Genomic DNA, 20,239 nt, shown 5'->3' on the forward strand with positions numbered 1-20,239 from the left:
CCTTGCAGAGACCAGCCAGGAGGCAGGTCGTGAACTGATCTCTGGCTAGAATGCCTCCCGGAGTATCATAATCGCACCACCTCAGCCCCAACCAGGTGTGAAGCATTTGTTTGGTGAACCTCATCTGCATTCGTTCTAGCCTGTTCCCAAACTCGCCTGCGTTCCTCAGGTAATAGGTTATTGCTAAGAATCATATATATATATCTTGGAAGGTGAGACTATAAGATTGAGTGAGATGCTGAAATTCTTTAATGAAAGTAGAAGGATTGGAGGTATAGGATCCTAGTCTCTTTTCTACTTAAGAAAGTTCAGTTAATGAGAAGGGAACATGCACCCTAATTAAGCCATCTACACCGGCCACCTCCCGCAAGGGAAGCATTGAGGCTGGCTTCTGCTGAGTAGAGGGAGCTTTGCTATAGAGAGAGCGGGTAGCAGGGGGCTAATAGCTGTCGGTGGGGTGAAGGTGGGTGCCAGAATAGGATGACTAGGACAGCCTGTTGCTGGAGAAGCCAGAGAGGAAGAGGAGGAAGTAGAGGAGGAAGGGGAAGACCAGAGGTTGGGAAGAAGCTGGGGGTTGGGAATGATGAGGTGGAGGTTCATTTGCAGGGTCAAAGGTAGAGAACTCTTGAGGTTGAGACTTCAGAAGGAGTTGGGTAAGAGGACAGGAAGAGCAGAGAAGAGAGAAAGCTTCAACATAAGGTCCTCCTTCCATTTACCAGATCGCTGACAGTAATTGAAAAGATCCCATAAAATATCAGGATATAATGTGCTGTTAATTGGCCAATTATCTAAAGAATATGTAGGCCAAGTTTTATTACAGAGGTGTATGAGGCCTTTAACTCAGGCTCCATGTGTAATGTTTTTAAATTCTCCCAGAAGACATCCCAGTGGGGACGCTGGAGGAACGGATGACTGGGCATTTCCCATTGGGAGGGTAGAAGTCATTGACCTTCCAGAGGCGTCCCAAAGGCAAGGTATGACCCAGTATATATGGTCCTACCTGATCCAATAGGTCGTCAGCTTTGGCCAGAGACCAAGGGCATAGCTGCCTGAGGGGCACAGTTTACCTAGCGCTAGGATTTCCATAGGCGAGTGTGAAGGGGGAAAGGAACTGCACATACGGGGGAAAAAAATCTCTCCCAAGGGAAAGGGAAGCCCTAAATGGAAGTCAGCAAGAAGGGTCAACCATAGCCAGTGAAGACCGTGGTTGGGGGTACCTCCGCCTCAAAGGGTAGTGGGAAGTTGCCGGACCCTTGACGGTCAATCTTCCCTTACCCAGAGAAATGTTTATGCCGACCAGTGAGGGGAACTCATCAATCCAGCCGGTGTTGCATGTAGGAGGTAGCAATCTGGTTGCAGGAAAGTGGGTTGTGGGCGGATTTGGAATGAAATAGGTTTCCAGCAGCTCCGGTGGGGTGCCGGCGCCAAAACACAACCACCACTCGGTGTGGCCGCTGGCGGCACCTATTCCCGGCCTGTGCACCAATGTTAGGATTGTGCAAAAGAGTTACAAGGTGGGTTCAGAAATCATGCCACGTGACTGGTTCCACGTGGGAGGTTTATTAAGGGAAGGGGAAAGGAGTCGCAGAGACTGTCTCTGGGCAGAGCAGGAAAAAGAGAGAGAGAAGAGAGAGGAGAGACTTCGAGTTCTCTTATAAGGCAACCCTGAGCGTGCACAGGTGGTTTCAGGTGGTCCACAGGTGGCCTCACAGATGCCGGATAACCAGTTTGTTGGATCCGTTGGGGCTGGCCATAGAGATGCCTGCTTATGGATCCCAACAGTGTGACCTAGGGTGTTGGGGCTTGGGGTGAGAGTTGAGGTTTTGGAAACCATGAAATCCTGACAAAGCTCCATAAGGATGGTCAGCATGGGGCTGCAGAAGAGTGTGGGAGCTCTAACCATGGGCCTGAGGAGGAGGCTGAACTGAAAGGACTCGGGACTGGGCGCACTTTGGGGGTAACCTCCAAGATACCAGCATTTTCCCAGAGTGACTCAACAAAAACAGGAAAAGCTGTTAGTAAAACAACTAGCAAACTCACTTGTAAGGCCAGTGTCTCGCATCTTCAGTGGTGATACCGTTTTGCTCTTTTTTCCAGGAAACTATCGGAATGCACACGATGTGCTTTTCAGTATGTATGCAGAACTTAAATCCCAGAGGATCAAGATCCCCTCGGAGATGGTTACCAACCTCATGATCCTGCACAGTTACATACTGGTGAAGGTGAGGCCCAGAGGGGTGGTGTGGGCTCTTACCTGCCAGGTCTGCTCAGCGGTGGGGCCTCCCTCAGTGCTTCTCCCAGCACCAGAGCCCTTCCCCGCGTCTCTGCACTCTCAAGTAGCTAACGCAACATATAGGCCAGCTCCAGTGTGCTGTCCTTTACATACCAAAGGGCAAGAAGTAAGTAGTTCTAATATTCACCAGCAAAAGGAGAACCCTGAAGAGACTCGCAGCAGTGGCTTCCTCCTGGGAGAAAGTGTGAGGCTGGGCATCGTGGCTCACACCTTTAACCCTGGCACTTCCGAGGCAGAGGCAGGTAGTACTCTGAATCCCAAGGTGGCCTGGTCTACATGGAGAGACCAGGTGAGCCGGGAACCATGGAGAGACCCTGTCTCAAAGCAGTGTGGCGGCACGCGACCTCCAACCCGGCAGGGCAGGCGCAGCTCAGCGGGGCCAGCCTGGCCTCCAGGCTGGGCTTCGGGACAGCCAAGAGAAGCCAAATGACGACAACACACAAAACTGTCTACCCTGTCAAAACTGAAGAAACTGATGCAAAATTGTCACAGTATCCTTATGGCTTTGAGTCTGGGCTCGTCCTACTACAGATTCATCCCACCCCGCCTTCGGCATTTGTATTTGCCTCACTAGGCCCTTCCCACCACAGGCTGAACTCACTTCCTTTCAAATAAGCCCTCCTCTCTTCCCTCCTAGACCGATCAGTAAGTGATCAGGTCTCACTACAACTTAGACAACTTGTTAGCTGCATAAGGGCCAATCTACACGTTTTTTTAACATAAAAGATGGACCCCGGATACAAATTTACCTTGGGTAGCCCCAGGCAGAATACAGCGCAGGTGCGAACTGTTGAAGGGGAAATAGGAAACAAAGGCCCAAAGCTCGGAGATCTCAGGGCAGTTCTGGGCCACAAGCAAGGAGCTGCGTGGGGAGAAAAAGCATGGATTGGAGCTAATATAAGGCTGCAATCATTTATTTCAGATTCATGTTAAGAGTGGAGACCACATGAAGGGGGCACGCATGCTCATTCGGGTGGCCAACAACATCAGCAAGTTCCCATCTCGTAAGTCCTGTCTCAGCAAAGCTCTGTGCACCTCAGACAGGTACACAGGCGTGCACGCCCCCACCTGGGCATGTTCATGGTTCCCTGTGCAGTCAGATCGTTTATCTCCACAACAACTCTGGGAAGCGGTAGGCTGGAGCCCCTGAGACCACCCCAGGATTAGATACTTCTCCCAGAAACTGTACAAGGATGAGCACATTAGTGCTGTAGCCAAGGCCTATTACAGCAACAGGGAAAAGTCAGCAAAACAACAAGATGCTAGAGCAAAGCCTAAAGGAAACCAAGTGCAGACGGAAGCTTTGGAGAGTCCCCCCCTGGCACAATCACAGACAACTTGAGTCATACCACTCCCCAGAACATGCTGGGACTCCAAGTCTCAAGTATATGTGCCAGAAGCACGTTAGATTTTCAGCCCAGGGCTTTCACTGGCAGCTGGTCACACAGGAGCCTCCTGCTTGGCATGTTCCCATTGCCAGGAAGCAAGTAGCCAGCACAAGCATACATGGGTGTCTCAAGCCACTCCTCGGTACTGAAAATAGAGACTTTCCCCAAAGCCAAGGCCCCAAAGGCAAGCTCACAGCAAGTGCTTATGGTCTCTGTGTTCACGGCTCTGGACTTGTGTGCACACCTAGCTCCTGATTTCAGTTTATAGACATGCCAGGACAAAGCGAAGTAATGGGTCCAAGACCACAAGGCCAGCTACTGGTCCTATGCCTAGTAGAACATGGCTTCTGGGAAAGGTCCCTTTCTCCTGGAAGACCTGTCGTAACATTCTTAAAGGAGCAGACACAATATGACAGGGGTCAACAAACTTGTTGTAAAGAGCCAATGTTAACCATTTTAAGCCATTTGATCTGTCACAACATTCCTATTTAATGGGAATAATATATAAGTAGGGCTGGGCTCTAATAGAACTTTAATTTCTGGACACAGAAATTTGAACTTCGTATAGTTTTAACACATCACAAAGTATTTTGATATCCAACCATTTAAAAATGTAAAACCATTCTCAGTCCATGGTCACCCAAAGGTCTTTTTAAGGTGTCTCTCGCAGCCCAGACTGGCGCTGCGCTCACTCTGAGCTTCTGCCCCTGTGGCTCTTGCAGACATTGTGCCTATCCTGACATCTACCGTGATTGAGTGTCACCGGGCAGGCCTGAAGAACTCCGCCTTCAGCTTTGCAGCTATGCTGATGAGGCCCGAGTACCGCAACAAAATTGATGCCAAGTACAAAAAGAAAATCGAGGCGATGGTCAGGTGAGCCAAAACAGCTGTTTCTGCTTTGCAGTCACAGCTCTGGGGTACTGTTGCATGGAGCTTCTGATTTACCCCGGCTTCATAAAAAGGTGGCTAGGGGTGGCGGCTGCTTTTACTGTCCGCTTGACTGAACTTAGACTCACCTAGGACACACCTTTGGGTATGTAAATAAAGGGTCTTTCCTGAGACTTTTACCTGAGTGAAGACCCACCCTGAATGCAGGCTGGAGCCCCAAGCTGGATAAAAGGAAAAAGGAAGCAGCCTAAGCATTCACCTCTCTGCCACTCACACTCCCGTCACGACAGAGTCCTTTGAACCACGGGAGAAATGGATGCTTCTTCCCTTCAGTTGCTTTGTTACATATTTTGTCCCAGTAAGAAAGGCACCTAATATGGGGGTAAAGTGACAGCAACCCCAATAATGCCTCACGTCAGAATTTATGTGAGTCACACACAGGGCGTAGACAGGGCTGGTGCAACCACGTCCTGATGCCACCAAAACAGACCCTTCTATTTTCCCCGTGGGCCATGTACTGCCTACAGAACTAGCACCCCTTCTCCCTCAAGGTTGCAAGCTACCGGCCACATCTAGACATCACAACTCCATCTAAGGCAGGAAGAAGTGAGAGAAGGAAAGAGTGAATGGGTCTTTGCCTTTTCATTCAGGAAGGTCGATCCCAGGACTTCACTCTGTTGTCCAGTGAAGCTGCATGGAGCCTCCCTGTGAAGCTCCCTGTCCACTGTAAACAGCACTGTCTTGGCAAGGAGAAAATGGCTCTTATGTATACAGCATTGTCTGCTGGAGAGATGAACAAAAGCCTGGATGCTCTCAGTGTGAAAATTCCATACTAACACAGCACTGCCAGCAGATGGAGAGGGAGGGACTTGCTTCAGAGAGCAGCAAGGGGCCTGTTTCCCTAGAAGGCTCTGCTGGGCCTATTCCACAGACCTTCCAAAGCTGTGGGGAGGTGGGGAGCACAGGGTAGAATGATCTGCTCGTGGCAGTCAGTAAGCAGAGAGGGACAGACAAGGCAAGATTCTTCAAAGAAAGCTCCCCACCCCTGCCCCTCGACTGACTTCCTCTTTGCACAGTTCTAAGTCTCCAATCACTGCATTCAGAGTTTGTCTCTGCCAGTGCACTGAGTTCATCAATAAAGGCAGAGCCTACACACCAACACGTCCCAAAGTCCTTCTCCACACACTACCAGCACCAGGGAGCACCCTTCAATACATGGACCTTTTGTGGGGACTATACCCTAGACATGAGAACTAGAGAACGGGCTGGAGAGATGGCTTAGTGGTTAAGAGCACTGTCTGCTCAATTCCCAGCAACCACATGGTGGCTCACAACCATCTATACTGGGATCTGATACCCTCTTCTGCCATGCAAGTGGCCTACAGATAGAGCACCCATATGTGTAAAACAAACAAATCTTAAAAACACAAAAACAACTAGAAAACATCACTTAGCACCTGCATATGGAAAGACCAATTGCAGCTGTGCACTACCTAACCACAGTAGTGACGCTGTACTGTACCTGGGGACCCTTGACCCAACCAGGCAAGATGACTCAATGGTAATGGCAAGCAGAAGCAAGTTCGCCTTTACTGCTGTCCTAGGTAGACTTACTGTTGCAATGGTGAAATACCGTGGCCAAAAGCAAGGGGGAGGGTTTATTCGGCGTACATGTTCACACCACCCATAGCCCATCAATAACGGAAGTCAGGACAGGAACTCAAACACGGTGGAGACCTGGAGGGTGCTGCTCACCGGCTTGCTCAGCCTGCCTTCGTATAGAACCCAGGACTACTGCCCAGGGGTGGCCCCACCCGCAGTGGGCTTGGCCCACCCCCACCAATCATTAATTAAGAAAATACCTTTCACATTTGTCTGCAGCCCAATCTTCTGGAGGCATTTTCTCAACTGAGGCTCCCTCCTCTCCAATGACACCAGCTTGTGTCACACTGACATAAAACTAGTTCGAACAAATGCTAATGGTGACAGGAGCTGCCTCATGGCAGAGCTCTGAAGCTGGTCAGGGCTACATGAACACACCTCTTCTAAAGGCTGGCCAGCCTAACTGGCTTCAGACCAAGTCAGTCTGACCCCGGGAAGCTTCCAGTGTTGAAGGGACCATGGGGGAAAGTGAATGCAAGACAAGACAGCTAGGGCTGAGCCTGGAGAAGCTTGTCATTCTCTACCCCACACAACAGGAGTGGTACTAGTCACTGCTGGCTCTTAAATTTTAAAACAGAGGAAGATTAAAACTTAGTCCTTTGAACTACACTTACATAAAGTGCTCCGAAGCTACATGTGTCTCACGGCCTACTGGATGACACAGAATTAGGACCTGCCTACTGGCCCAGAAAGGTCTGCTAAAGCAGCACTGGGTGGCCTTTACCATCAGCTGCACAGAAGGGGAATCCCGTACTCACCACTCCCACCGCACACTGAGGAGACAGCGAGGCCTGCCCGTGCAACAGCGCAGTGCTTGGGAATGCCAGCTGGACCCGGCCAGGCTCCAGTGCACTTCCCAGGATCAGGGCCTTGGCTGCCAAAGAGCTGGGACGGATCTGAGCCTGTGAAGAAGTAGCTCTTTCCAGGGAGTGCTTTTTCTGTTCGCCACATTACATGGAATCACGTGTTTGTAAATGACATGTGATGATTCCTCCAGGAGACCAGACACGTCTGAGACAGAAGAGGCCACAACCCCATGTCCATTCTGCCAGTTTCTTCTCCCAGAATGTGAGCTCCTCTGTCCTGGCTGTAAAAACAACATTCCCTACTGCATCGCAACAGTGAGTTTCTTTGTAGTAATGTCCCTGTCCTCTTGGATACTTGATGCGCCAACGTTTTCTTCACTTTGGACACTCCCCATGGTCACCGGAGGTGAGGTTGGGGCACATGGGAACCCAGGGGAGGGTCCCCTTCGGGAGTGCTATGACAGCAGCCCACTCAGCAGCCCAGGCTGTGCTCGCGAGCGCCTCTGCTGCCACCTACTGGCTGCTTGCATAATCGCCTTTTCTACCTTTGTACTGAGGTCCGCTGCGCTGCGGAGATACCACCTCTTTATAACTGGTAGTTTTACTATTAGGACCTCCTATCAAGCCAGGCGTGGTGGCACACCCCTCTAGTCCCAGCAGGTGGAGCTCTGAGTTCAAGATCAGCCTAGTCTACAGACTGAGTTACAGGACATCCAGGGCTACACGAAGAAACCCTGGCTCAAAGTGCCCTCCCACACCCCCAACACATACCCCACAAAACAAACAAAAAAAACCCCACCATCAGAAAACTAAAACAGCAAATATGACCTATATTGGCTGATATAAGCTCTATTTTGAAGGAAAATAAACTCACATACTGCTCAGTCAACCTTTAAACATGGACCTGCTAAGTCAAAGTCGACTGCATCTTCTAGACAGGTACCACTTAGCGAAGCGGCAATGGTGTCCTAAGGCAGAGGCCTGTCTGTGGCTGTGGTTTGTTCATTCTTAAATGTTTTCAGGGCCGACACATGCTGAAAGATGACTGGACAATGTGCCCGCACTGTGGCTTTCCTGCGCTGCACTCAGAATTCAAGATGTAAGTGTGCAACCTTCCCCAGCCACAGAAATGAATCCAGAAACAGGCCTTTTGTTCTGCCAGCCCCTCCTCTTGAGGGTTCCTCACGCCGTATTCCTAAAGACCCCCGAGGACCCAAATTTGTCATCTTGGGAGAACCTCTCCCTCAGAGGACCTTGGAAACCGAGTCCCTGTCACTCTTCCACAGATGGACATGTTAAGAGGTGTAGGCAGAAGGTGGCAGATTTTCCCACTGGCTTATCCCAAAGATAAAGCCGTGTTAACTATGTATTTAACTTACTCTGCACTTCTCTCCCCAAACAGCTTGCTAAACAGTGAAAGCACATGTCCCATGTGCTCAGAGAGACTAAACTCAAGTCAACTGAAAAAGATTTCAGACTGCACCCAGTACCTGCGGTCAGAGACGGAGCAGTGAGCAGCAGGCCCAGGTGAGGGCTGGGCACTCTCCTCCCAGGCCAGTGTCCACACAGCCTGATTATTCAGATTGGTTTTTGTGTAGTGTGATTTCTGTTGTTTCTGTGTAACATGTAATTGTCAAAGTTCAATGGTTTTGACCAACTTTTTCTTTATTTAAATGTTCAAATGAGGGTAATATGGTTTCCTAAATGACAAATATTTAGCCAAGCAGTATCATGAATTCTAACTAGAATGTATTTTATCAAACTATATGGCGGTCTTCTTAATCAGCCATTTAAAACTAGAGCCAGCTTTCTTTAAAGGACTATTCACTGTACAAAGTTTGGCTTCTACAGAGTTTGAAATCTTACATTTTTTAAGTCTCACTTTGGCCACACAAAGCTACGCACATACTCCTACCTCATTCCAGTGACAAGGATTTCTGTTCACGTGGCCACAGTGTACTCCAAAGGGATGCAGAGAAATGTAGAAATGTAGTTGGGAAGCCAAAACCCTGCTAAAAATCAAGAGCTTCTACTAGCCAGTGGGGAGGGGTACAGACATCGCCCCTGATGTAACCTCTTGCAGCTAAGCTAGTTAGAAAGGAATCCTAGGCTATCACACACAGGTGTGGGGCCAGCCCCAGCCTATTGTCTCTTCTGTCTGCTGTGCTGCCCCCAGCCTAACTAGCCTTTCTACCGGTCTTGAGCCGTGGGACTGTTGTCACAGGGCTGCAGCATCTTACATCCAGCAGGGTCCACAGGGTCCAGCCTCCCGCATCCTCACAAAACCCTCTTCTGCCTTTACTTCCGTGAGTGGGAGGCAGCAGGCCACCTGCATCCTGATGCAGCGCAGAACATCTTTCTGTGTACTTGCTGGCCATCTGTGCATTCTCAGAGTTCTCAGCCCAGTTTTAGAACTGGAAGAGTTGACTCTATAATATAACCAAATGCGAGTTTTATGTTGTATTATTTGCAAATATTTTTTCTGTGGGCTTTTTCGCTTTCCTGCTGTCTTTTCAAGGCACAAAAATACCAAACTTGGGTCATCAGGGTCCCTTTGGCCAATGAGCCATCTCACAGGTTTTGAGGCAAGGTTTTACTATAAATCAGTCTGGCCTTAAACTGGCAGTGATCCTCTTGCCTCTGCTCCCAAATCCTGGGATTACAGGCACCAGGCCTCACTCATTTTTTTTTTTTATTACAATACCCCCTACCCCCCAAAAAAAGGCCTCCAAACTAATTGTTTTTTCCTTAGTTTTCTGAATATTCAATTCTATCAATGAACTGTGTAACTGGTAGTAAGTTACTCCTCTATTCCACTTAGTAGGTTATATTGGTTTTTGAGTGCTAAAACCAACTTTTATTCAGGGGATAAACTCGCCTCATAATGACGTGGTCTCTAGCCATCCCCCACCTCATGGACTTACCCTCAGGTACATACACAGCACTCTAACCCAGCAGATTTCTCTTTCAAAAGACGATGTCCCCAGCTGCTGCCTGCTTCTGGTTGCTTTCCAAAACTTTTGGGCAGTTAGTTGCTTATTATATTTTATCCCAAGTTTAGACCTTTATCTGTGGGTAGATAAATGCATATCTCTGCCACTTCTAAAAGTGGAGCCTTGTTAATAAAGCTCCAGGTTCTCTCCAGATACTGCCTCATTCTATGTGACACACTACAGAAATGTAAACCATGGCACATCAGAGCTCCTTGAAGCCATGTCTTCAGTGAGCACACTGAGCACTGCTAACACTGCTGCTCCCCGCTTCCTTCACAGAAGGAACCTTTGTTCAATTTCAGGGACACATGCTCTCTACAGCCTGCCAAGCATCCCCACAGCAAGGTGGCTTCATCACCACGCCCAACTGCTTGGCAGTGATGTCTCAGCAGTTGGCACGCAGCTCTGGTCAGGAAGCTCTCGGAAATGAGCAGGAAATCCCAGCTTCGTTACCAGGCAGGCCGTTCCTGAGCCCCTTCTGAAGGCATCTGTTTGTCCTTTCTCAGACGGGGTTCCTGAGTAGAAGGCATCTCCCTGCAGGAAGCTGTGTCCACCCATGGTAGACTCAAAGGATGATCCTCCCTGGACACAGGAACATGACACAGGCCAGCACATCCAGCTTCTGCAGTGACATAACCTGCTGCTTACTGAACTTTGTATATTGCCTCTTTGAAGTCCTACACACTCTGTACTCTGTAACGTTTAATAGTATATCGATTGTAAATACCCAATTTTTTAGTAACTTTTATATTTAAGTATCTCCTCTGAAATAAAATTGTTGACTAGATACTTTGTTGACATTCTCCTGGATTTGGACACAGAGAAAGCGATGACAGAGGTGGCTTGGAAGCCTTGTAAAGTCTAGCCATCACAGATTTAGAACACTGCACAAGTCTGAAATAAGACGTGCATGAAGCAGTCTGTCCCTTGAGCTAAACATCAAAGACAAGGCCTCTTTTAAAAATGGGTAAAACTTCACTGGGTACAGTGACACACACCTTTAATCCCAGCACTTAGGAGGCAGAAGCAGGTAGGTCTTGTGAGTTCAAGGCCAGCCTGGCCTACAAAGAGTACAGGATAGCCAGGGCCCTGTTACACAGAGAAGCCCTGTCTCAACAAAGAGTAAACATAGTACACACTATGAGAGTCCTACGGTAAAGTTAAGGCGACCACTTGATTGACTGCCCTGAAAACACTGTTACTTTCCTGGAGCTGAAGATGCTTTCCTCACTTTGCACACACCACACTCACTTGCCAAGTCTATACTTACTCTGCCTCAGTGATCACTTTGTTGCCATGACCTATGGCAATGTCACCAAAGTCTGAACAGCACAGACATGGATTTCACCGAAGCAGCTGATTTGTCTGTATTAGCAGCAGCACCTAGGGGCCCAAGTGCCAGTGATGTCCACGGGCATCCAAGCCCCCACCTTCATGCCGCCCGTGCACCCGTCATCTTGTGGCTCACCAAAAGCCTTGGCTTCACTAAGTGGTACAACTTAATGAAAACTCACCAGTGCCAAGTTTCTGGCTACCTCCTCACACCACTGGAGGAAGAATCACGGGCCACCTGATATCTGGGAACACAAGCACACTGCATTCTGGGGTTTACAGGCCTTGGCTTTCACGTGTGAGCACACACATTCTAGAACTATAGGAAGACACTCATCCTATGTATAGTAAGTCTACTCATTTAGGAACTTTAAAGTCAACCAAAAATGCTATTGCAGTTCTGCCAAAACTTATCAAAAGGAACTAAGGAGAACTGTTTGTTTGTGAGAGACACCCAAATGCCATGGCTCGGGGCTCTCCATGGGGCTCAGAGCCCCTGGGCAGCGAGGGTGCCACAGAGCACTTCAGGAGTGCTAGGAGTGTCAATCCCGGTGCAGACATTCAAGTCCTCATCCAACTGCTAGGGCGCGCACTCCACCTTCCTTGCCTCTGCACCCTTCACCTCACGTTAGGGGCTTCACAGAGAAACCCAACACTCTTCCATTGTTATCCTATCCTGCATTAAACAGTGTGCCTGCAGTTTCTAAAATTTATTCACACATTCAGAATTTAAATTATAACTGTTCTAAATAAGTACACACTGCTGTTCTGAAAGCATGAACATTACCAGGCCTTTCCTGGATATCCAACTGAAGGAGGCATATCTTCCAAGCCCAAAAGGAAAAGAAACAGAACGTGCACTCAAAAACCATCTTATATGCTCTGGGTGAGGAAACCTTCATTGTAGCAGCCAAGTTTCAACACAGAAAAGAGGGGCAAGACTCTGGAGCCTCAGGCTTGCGGCAGTGTTTTATTTCCATAATGAACCGATCTCCATGAAACACATCTTTCACACGGGTTAATACACTTTCAATGTCTCCAGGACTTTGACTCCTCTCCCAACATGCCCAAGTCCTCAAAGGCATGGTCCTCTATATTCTTTTTGGCATTACCTCACAGAGGCAGCACAGTCCTCTGAGCACCTTCTGATTTAAAGAACTAAATACCTAAAGGCCAGGTTTCATCCACAGCCCCAGGGTCCTTCAACAAGCACAGTTGCAGTTGCAATCTGAAACCCTCTAGGGTTTATGGGCTCCATCACAGGACAGCATCTCCCAGCTAGAACAGGCCTGTGAATCTGACCCAGCCTGTGCTTTTAACCTGATGGCTGAGCCTGCAGGAGGACAGGAATGTTGAGCGGTCCCCTGTCTGCACACCCTGACTAGCCAAGAGGCCTCTCTCAGACTTCCTACAGCAGCAATGTGGTCAACACAAAGGGACGCTGGGAATTTGAGCTCTGACCCTTCACCTGCAAAACTGCTCTTCAGCGATAATAGGAAACACTGAATATTTTAATCCAATCAATAAGAAAAGTAATATAGCAACATAATATTTTCCTGTACAAGACGCCAATCTTATGAGTGCCCCATGCATTCCATGGACATTGGAGCCCTGAAGCATACTTTGCACGACACCTGCCAATAGACCAAGAATACTCAGCTCCAGATGGTGGCTGCTTGGTATTAAGGTTTATTTACAGAATTTCACCATAAAATAAAACTACCATGTTTTTTTAAAAAATTAGCATGGGTCCTCTAAAGGCCATTAGGATAAACTTAAACTACAAAAGATGCCTCGGTCCCACTGTGCCCAGACTTGCTATGGCTAACTAATCTGACTCCAAAGCCTGTGTACTTTCAAGTTTTGAGTCTACATAGTCACCTTGAATCCCAAGTTGGCAGGGACAGGGTGGGGCTGGCGCAGTCCTATCCACCTCTGTAAGAGGTGCGTGAGAGCTGGCTAGTTAGACCTTCTAGCTGTACCGTCCTTTATAATGGGAACACCAGGCCACCCCACTCTGCTATACATAACTGGTTACTCTGGCAAACGGTGAGACTTCTGGTCTCTAGACCAGCTGGAACAGTCGAGAGAGGAAGTTAAAAGCAGTTACTGGTACTTAACAATGGTTTCATTTCTTCCAATTTTTTCCTTTTCCTTTTTTGGAGTCCTTATCTTTTTCTGGTTTTGAAGGCTTTGAAGATCTTGTCTTTTTCTGCTAAAAGAGAGATGCACAAAAACAGTTAATATACTGATATGTAAATGACATAACAACAAAATCTTTACTTACAATTTAATTAGAAAAGCGGGGTCACAGTATCTACTGCTGCCTCTGAGAAGCAACACGGAAGCTACTCACAGCCCTGGAAGACACAGCATGGAGAAAATACACTCAGTCTAGCGCTAAGGTGCCCCTCTCATGAGGCAGGTTCCTGGACTCAGCACGTAGAAGCAGCAGCAAACGGTGACTTACAAACACCGCAGTGTCTACATGACAAACTTTTCTTTCTTTTAGTCTCTCACGGGCGATCTAAGCACACTCATTTTGTGAAGAGGGGAGAGGAGAGAGGGAACCAATTCAACTGCAAAAGGCCTCTATTCCTACAGACACACCCCACAGGAGGCGTAAGACATGCAGACATGTGAAAGGTGGAAGAAGCTGAGTCTGTCTGCCTTGGGCAGCTCTGAACAGTAGGCTGATTCCATGCCTCGTTGTATTGGTTACTAACAAAAAGCAAAATAACAAGTTTTCCTCTGAGAAATTTTTATAGGCACTCCAATAGGCTACAGCAAAACACAAGAAAGAGAAGTGAGTTTGTTTGAAGAGGTTGTCTTGTTTATGCTGTAAAAGTGCACCTGTGGTTTCAGAGTAAGTAGAACAACACCGTTCTGGGCCAGGTGAGGTGCCTCGGTGGGTAGAGCACTGGCTGCACAAGCAGAAGACCTGAACTCAGATCTTCACCAGCCACATGAAAGCAGGGCATGGCAAGCAGCACACCTCAGTGCTAGGAAGGGACACAGGCAGGTGTCCTGAGCCTGAAGGGCTCACTGGCTAGCTATCTAGCCAGAGCGGCCAGCTCCAGGTTCAGTGACAGAGCCTGTCAAACAGAGGGAGACACTTGGTCTCTAGGCTCCACATGTGCTCGGACGAACATCCACATCCACACTCACACACGTACTCTTTTAAGATTTTATTTATTTATTTTATGTATGAGTGTTCTATCTGCAGAGGGCCTCAGATTCCAGTAGAGATGATTGTGAGCCACCATGTGGTTGCTGGGATTTGAACTCAGGACCTCTGGAGGATCAAACAGTGCTCTTATCCACTGAGCCATCTCTCCAGCCCCAACATGTACTCTTGGGCAACACATGCCCACCACTGGGATGCCCTATTTTCTTGCTGTCTGGCTCTTCCAGTACTGTAAGAGGTTCACTTTAAAAAACTGAAACCTATCGCCATCAATTACAATGAGCAAACATAATTGTTCTCCAGCTTACCCTGGACCTGTAGAACAGGCCTTATTATTCCCAAGGCACAGTACACAGAGGAAAAGGTCACGCTTAGTACACTACCTTGATCATGGCATCAGTCTCTATGGCGTCCTGCTCTTTCTCCTCAGACTGCGTGTCGTCTTCCTGTAAGTCTTCACTGTATTCAGAATCCAGTGGTAGGCCTATGCTGGGTCTTGGTGTCTTTACCACCTGAAGTGAGTATGGGGTCAGGTGGGTCTCCTTATTGTAAGCTCTCGTGAAGGCTGCTTTCACCTAACATAAGAGCAAAGAAAGAGCTTACCCTGACTGCTGGCAATTCTTTAACATCAGTTAAGTCAAGGTTTTGAGAAGCCTGGGAAATCTCTTTAAACTACTGGCAAACTAGTTACAAACATTACAGAAATGGGAGTATATTCAGACACACACAAAGACATTCTATGTGTTACAGAAATCAAGCGTAAGCCTTGTGCTTACTAAGCAAACCCGCTACCACTGAGTTACGTCTCCATTTATTTTTATTTATTTATTTATTTGAGGATTTTGAGCCCACGGCTTTAAAAAAAAAAAAATTAAGAATCAATAGATGATCCCAGCAGTGGTAGATGGATCTGTGAGTTTGGGGCCAGCCTGGTCTAAAACAACACTCGAGTTCCAAGCCAGGCTACACAGAGAAACCCTGTCTTACAAAAACAAAACAACAAAAAAGCCTCAGTGGTTAGTCTGTGAATCAATAAGTCAGAAAGACCTCACTGTAAGATTCAAGTTGGTCTTGACTACAAACCATGGGAGCTGGCACACAGGGCAGCAGTACACGCCTGGAATCCCAGCAGCCTGAAGAGACTAAGGCAGGAGAACACAGGTCACATTGCCTGGGCTATGTACAGCATGGGCAACTTAACGAGACCCTGTATCAAAACGCTTAATAGAAAGAACGCTTACTAGAACACTGGATAGAAAGCTCAGCGGTAGAGTGGTGTCTGCCGGGGAGAAGGTGGTCTCCATCTCTAGCTCTGTCCCCGCATCTCTACTATGGTAACAGTGGTTGCTTCAGAGTTCTAAGTAACTCTAATAACCTAAATTTCAAGCTTCAAACACATCCACGTCCCAACAATGGATGCCTACTGTAACAGTAAGTGGGTGCCACGAAGCCAGGCCAAAATCTAGAGAGGACAAGGCACAGAGAATGTCTTCTAACCCTGTATTCATAGACGGGTGGAAGAGTGAGGCATTAGAGCATGTTCCTGTTACATCACTAGTGTTCTCATGCTCACAACGGGAAGACAGCGACAGTGTCATGGAGTAACTGTAACAAATACTGGGTCAGCGGGTAGACTTAAGAAAGATCGATGTGGTACATGCCTAAAACCCCAGAAGCTTGAAAATAAAGACGAGGAGTTCAAGGTCAGTCTACACAGCAAGTTAGAGGCCACTCTGGACTAAATGGGAAAAGGAATGAGTAAGGAGGAGAACAGAAAGGGGGAGGGAGTAAAAGGAGAGGAGAAAGGAAAAGAGAAAGGGAAGGGAAAGGGGAAAAAAGAAGGAAAGGGAGAGGGGAGGAAATAGGGTGGGGAGGGAAAGTAAAGGGAGAAATTATAAAGGCCTCACCCCCCATCGCCTCCTGTCTGACCTCAGGCTCATCTGCTGCCCATCAAAAGATTTGCATTTGTACATCACACTATCCTCTGGCTGTTTTACTCAACTTGAGGCCAAGATAAAACTACGAACTGGGCACTGTGGCAAAGCCTTTAATCCTAGCACTCAGGGAGGCAGAGGCAGGCAGATCACTGTGAGTTCGAGGCCAGAGAAACTCTGTCTCAAAAAACCACACACACACAAAAAGTATCCAGATAGAGAGATAATATACATGTAAACACACACACACACACAAACTGTAGCATGGAACCGTGTAATCTTCTCTGGAAAGCACAAGCCAAAAGGCAGCAAACATTTAGGAAGGAGAAACAAACTGTTGAAAGCAGGTAGAACACCCCTCAAGCACTGCTAAGACAGTGCATCTTACCTTGGGATCCAGCCTGGAAAAGGGACTGGCCTGGCCACCCCAGCTGCTAACTTCCATGATGTTCTCAAAGTCTTCTTTCATCAAGTAGTACGTGTCCATAAGTGTGACAACATGCTGAACTCCCTCTACCCCTTGTGAGGTCAAGGGTCGTACAAGTGCGTCTCTGATGTGTGACAGGTAATCCATGTTCACCGTCCTTTTGCTGGAGTAAGTTCTGAAACAGAAGGACACAAATCTTTTCTTTTAAACCATGTCAATGGCGCCCTATCTTCAACTCCCCACGTTAGATTATCACCACCAGTGAATCAGGCCCGGTTCAAGGCTGTTAACTTTTACACGTAATTATTTATAACATGTGAAGCTATTTCATGGTCCTTAGGAGCTTAACAGCTGGGTGGCTCAGTGGGTAAGGGCACCTGCCGTGCAAGCTTAACGACCTGAGCGGGATATCCATCCTGCAGTACGAGGAGAGCAGCACTCTGCCCTCTGACTGCCACAGCACTCTAGGAATGCAGACGTCCACACACTAACAGTTCTTCCACCAGCAGAATACTGATTTCAAAAGGAGTCACTGAAGAGTCAATGTACTGAAAGATCATGAAAGGTTTTTAGCCAGGTATGGTGGTGCATGCCTTTAATCCCAGTTCTCTGGAAGAAGAGGCAGGAAAACCTGTTAGTTCAAGACTAATGTGGTCTACATAGAGAGCTCCAGGCCACACAAGATGACAGTGAAAATGTCTCAAAACAACAAACAAAAAAGCTGAGTTTTAATTTTAATGAGCACTGTGACGTAGCCATTAGTCCGAACCTGAAAACTGGGTGTGCACTTGTATGCATCCGCCCCAAACTGCTGACCTAAACATTCAACGGGGCACCTAGCGCTCCTCCCACTGTGCTGAAAAGCCATTCTCGTCTCTGCTCTGTGACTAGAAAGCAAGCACGGTTCTACCTCCATCTTACTCTAACACCCCAAAAATGATGTCTTGTCCTCACCTTTACCACAGCTGAACTGATACATCATTCCCAAAATACTAAAGGCGTCAGGGATAGCAGTGAGATTCCCTTTGTTATGGGCCACTCCTGCATGAGTGAGCATGTAACACCTTTGGCCTCTGGCTGTAATAGACAAAACTGTACATAATGCCTCCCTTGGACTTCCTCATGCCTAGCCTCTGAACCTTCCTGTCTAAGGCAGGGTTTTCCCTAAATCCAAAAAAGTCCTACAGAGAATGTGCCAGAAGAGCTGGGAAATGGTCTGTGCCATCCAGAGGAAGCAAGATACAAGCCCTGGGATGTTGAGAACTACTAGAACCTCAAGAATTAACTTTCTGGTGGCACATCCCTCTAATCACAGTACTCCTGGGGCAGCAGCGGGCAAATCTCTTAAGTTCATGGCCAGCCTGGCCAGCCTGGCCAGCAAGTCCCAAGCCAGCCAGGACTATTCAGAGACCCTGCCTCAGAATGAATGAATGAATGAATGAATGAATGAATGAATGAATGAATGAATGACTTTTTCTTTCCTAAATATTGTCACTCCCTTAAAAATAACTGAGCAAATAATATTTGTAATGCCACACTCTAAATTTTCACAACTGCTTCTGGCTTCAAGCCTGACAATTTTATGTCCGGGTACTTTAAGCTTGAAGACCACAAGCAGGATGTGGAAGTAACACAGAACAAGCCCAACACAGCCTGGTGGCTCCTCCATCTCCCATGCCTCAGAGCAGCACCTTCATATCTCCATGATCGGACATGGCAGCATCCATTTTATAAGGACCCTTCACCTAGATAACCCCTCAGAAAGACAATAAATTTGTGGTGTTTTACGCCATTCTGTTATAGCAGCAGCAGAAAACGAAAGGTGGAATAAAAGACTGCTGCCAAGAGCTAGGAAGAGGGACTCTAGGGGAACTGGAATTTGACGGGACAGGAACTGCTTCAATAATTCCCAGTGACCAAGGTGGATATGGAACAAAGGGTAACATTCTGGGGCCCAGAAATGGAAACAGGATTCTTAATAACCTTCATGGTTATAAGTAGATCCTTCACATTTTAAAAATTGTTGGGATTGGTCTAATGCTTCTATTTTGATGCTAATTACTGGCCCTCAAGATCTGGCTATTGCCCAGATACCCCTATCCTTTATGTGTAAACCTGCCTAAGGCATTATTCCTAATTGGTTAACTAAAAGCTTAAAACCTGGACAGGACAGAATGGGGTAGGCATGACTAAGGTTCCTGGGCTTTGGGAACAGGAGAATCATGGGAGACAGACGGACAGGAAGAGATGGAAGGGGAAAAAACCATGTGGGCTGGGAGCACAGACTCCAATAATGGCATGGGAAGGCTCAGATGAAGAATACAAGCAAGTATTTATAAGATTATGGATGGAAGGTAGCTCAGGTAAGAATGGTTAAGGCAAATAGCATTGGATGGGGGCTGGGGGATAGATGGTGAGGTTATTGAGACAGCGTAAGTAAAATACCTGACCAGCCCAAGATAAATAAGGCAATTATAAACTTTAGAAGGTGTCTTTAAACACTTGCAAGTGGGTTCACTTTCATTATCCAAATGGTGGCCCCTGTTAATGCCAACCTATGTTCCCTACCTCAGATGACTAGGTCAGCCTTCTAGTAAAAGAGGCAAAAACTAACTCATTTCTTTATGAACATTTCATCTTTAATATTAAATATTCTGAAGCAGCAAAGTTATTCCAGTAAAAACAGACATACTGCCAGTAACAAGTAACAGATTTCCGACGTACACACTTTAAAATGTAGCAATCTCAAAGCACAAGACCACTTCCATCTGGCTATTTCTAAACCTTCATGCTGATAACAGAGGACAGAACTCAGGACAAACGGCAGGAACTTATCCAGGATCATTTAGCTAATGAGCAACAAAGTCAAAACTAAAACAACCATCCTTCAAGCACATGCTATCTTTTCGGGGTAAAGGTTAATGCACCTACTTACAAAATGACAGGAGGGCACTAATTCTGCTTACCTCAGACTCATGTGCAAGGCTAGGTCCTGAACAATCCGATCATGTTTGCCTGTAGAGGAGTGTTTGCCCAGCCAGCTCGGGAAGGTAGGAAACTGGGTCATATAGCCCCTCATCAATTCTCCAGGAAGAACACTGGCATAAATGGCCTGAGAGGGGAAAGAAAACAAGTCCAGAATTTAATTTGGTAGAGCTGCTTCTTTGGCAGCTTTTCACCCCATGGTGAGGTACAAGGATGGCTGAGACTTAACCAACTGCAGCATTTGAGGGCAGAGTCACTACAAAGTGATCTGGATTAAAGAGGGCCGTTACAATGGAGCTCTCCTACGTGAGTGTCAGACGCCTCGTGAGGAAGAGAGAGCAAAA

The 20,239-nt window shown here is 47.4% G+C and overlaps 2 protein-coding genes across 9 annotated transcripts in view; one reads left to right on the forward strand and one right to left on the reverse strand.

Moving 5' to 3' along the window:
- Wdr19 (WD repeat domain 19) overlaps positions 1-10,816 on the forward strand; it is a 66,817-nt gene extending 56,001 nt beyond the window's left edge. The window contains exons 31-37 of one of the 4 annotated variants that reach the window (XM_055623963.1): positions 2,098-2,222; positions 3,216-3,297; positions 4,404-4,554; positions 7,229-7,352; positions 8,060-8,136; positions 8,440-8,564; positions 10,537-10,816. In XM_055623963.1, the coding sequence (XP_055479938.1) occupies positions 2,098-2,222; positions 3,216-3,297; positions 4,404-4,554; positions 7,229-7,352; positions 8,060-8,136; positions 8,440-8,551 (671 nt within the window). In that variant the 3' untranslated portion in view covers positions 8,552-8,564; positions 10,537-10,816. Of the gene's footprint in view, positions 1-2,097; positions 2,223-3,215; positions 3,298-4,403; positions 4,555-5,219; positions 5,310-7,228; positions 7,353-8,059; positions 8,137-8,439; positions 8,565-10,309 lie in introns of those variants that run through there. The other 3 variants (XM_055623964.1, XM_055623965.1, XM_055623966.1) reach the window with 3 other exon arrangements.
- A 1,497-nt stretch (positions 10,817-12,313) lies between these two features.
- Rfc1 (replication factor C subunit 1) overlaps positions 12,314-20,239 on the reverse strand; it is a 69,928-nt gene continuing 62,002 nt past the window's right edge. For 3 of the 5 annotated variants that reach the window (XM_055624082.1, XM_055624084.1, XM_055624081.1), the window contains exons 22-25: positions 19,877-20,022; positions 16,872-17,085; positions 14,933-15,124; positions 12,314-13,577 (exon numbers count right to left, since the gene is read on the reverse strand). In XM_055624082.1, coding sequence (XP_055480057.1) covers positions 13,491-13,577; positions 14,933-15,124; positions 16,872-17,085; positions 19,877-20,022 — 639 coding nt within the window. In that variant the 3' untranslated portion in view covers positions 12,314-13,490. The remainder of the gene's footprint in view (positions 13,578-14,932; positions 15,125-16,871; positions 17,086-19,876; positions 20,023-20,239) is intronic. The other 2 variants (XM_055624085.1, XM_055624083.1) reach the window with 1 other exon arrangement.

Source organism: Psammomys obesus, unplaced genomic scaffold (assembly GCF_907164565.1).
Source record: "Psammomys obesus unplaced genomic scaffold, mPsaObe1.curated_primary_1811, whole genome shotgun sequence".
NCBI classification, from domain to species: domain Eukaryota; kingdom Metazoa; phylum Chordata; class Mammalia; order Rodentia; family Muridae; genus Psammomys; species Psammomys obesus.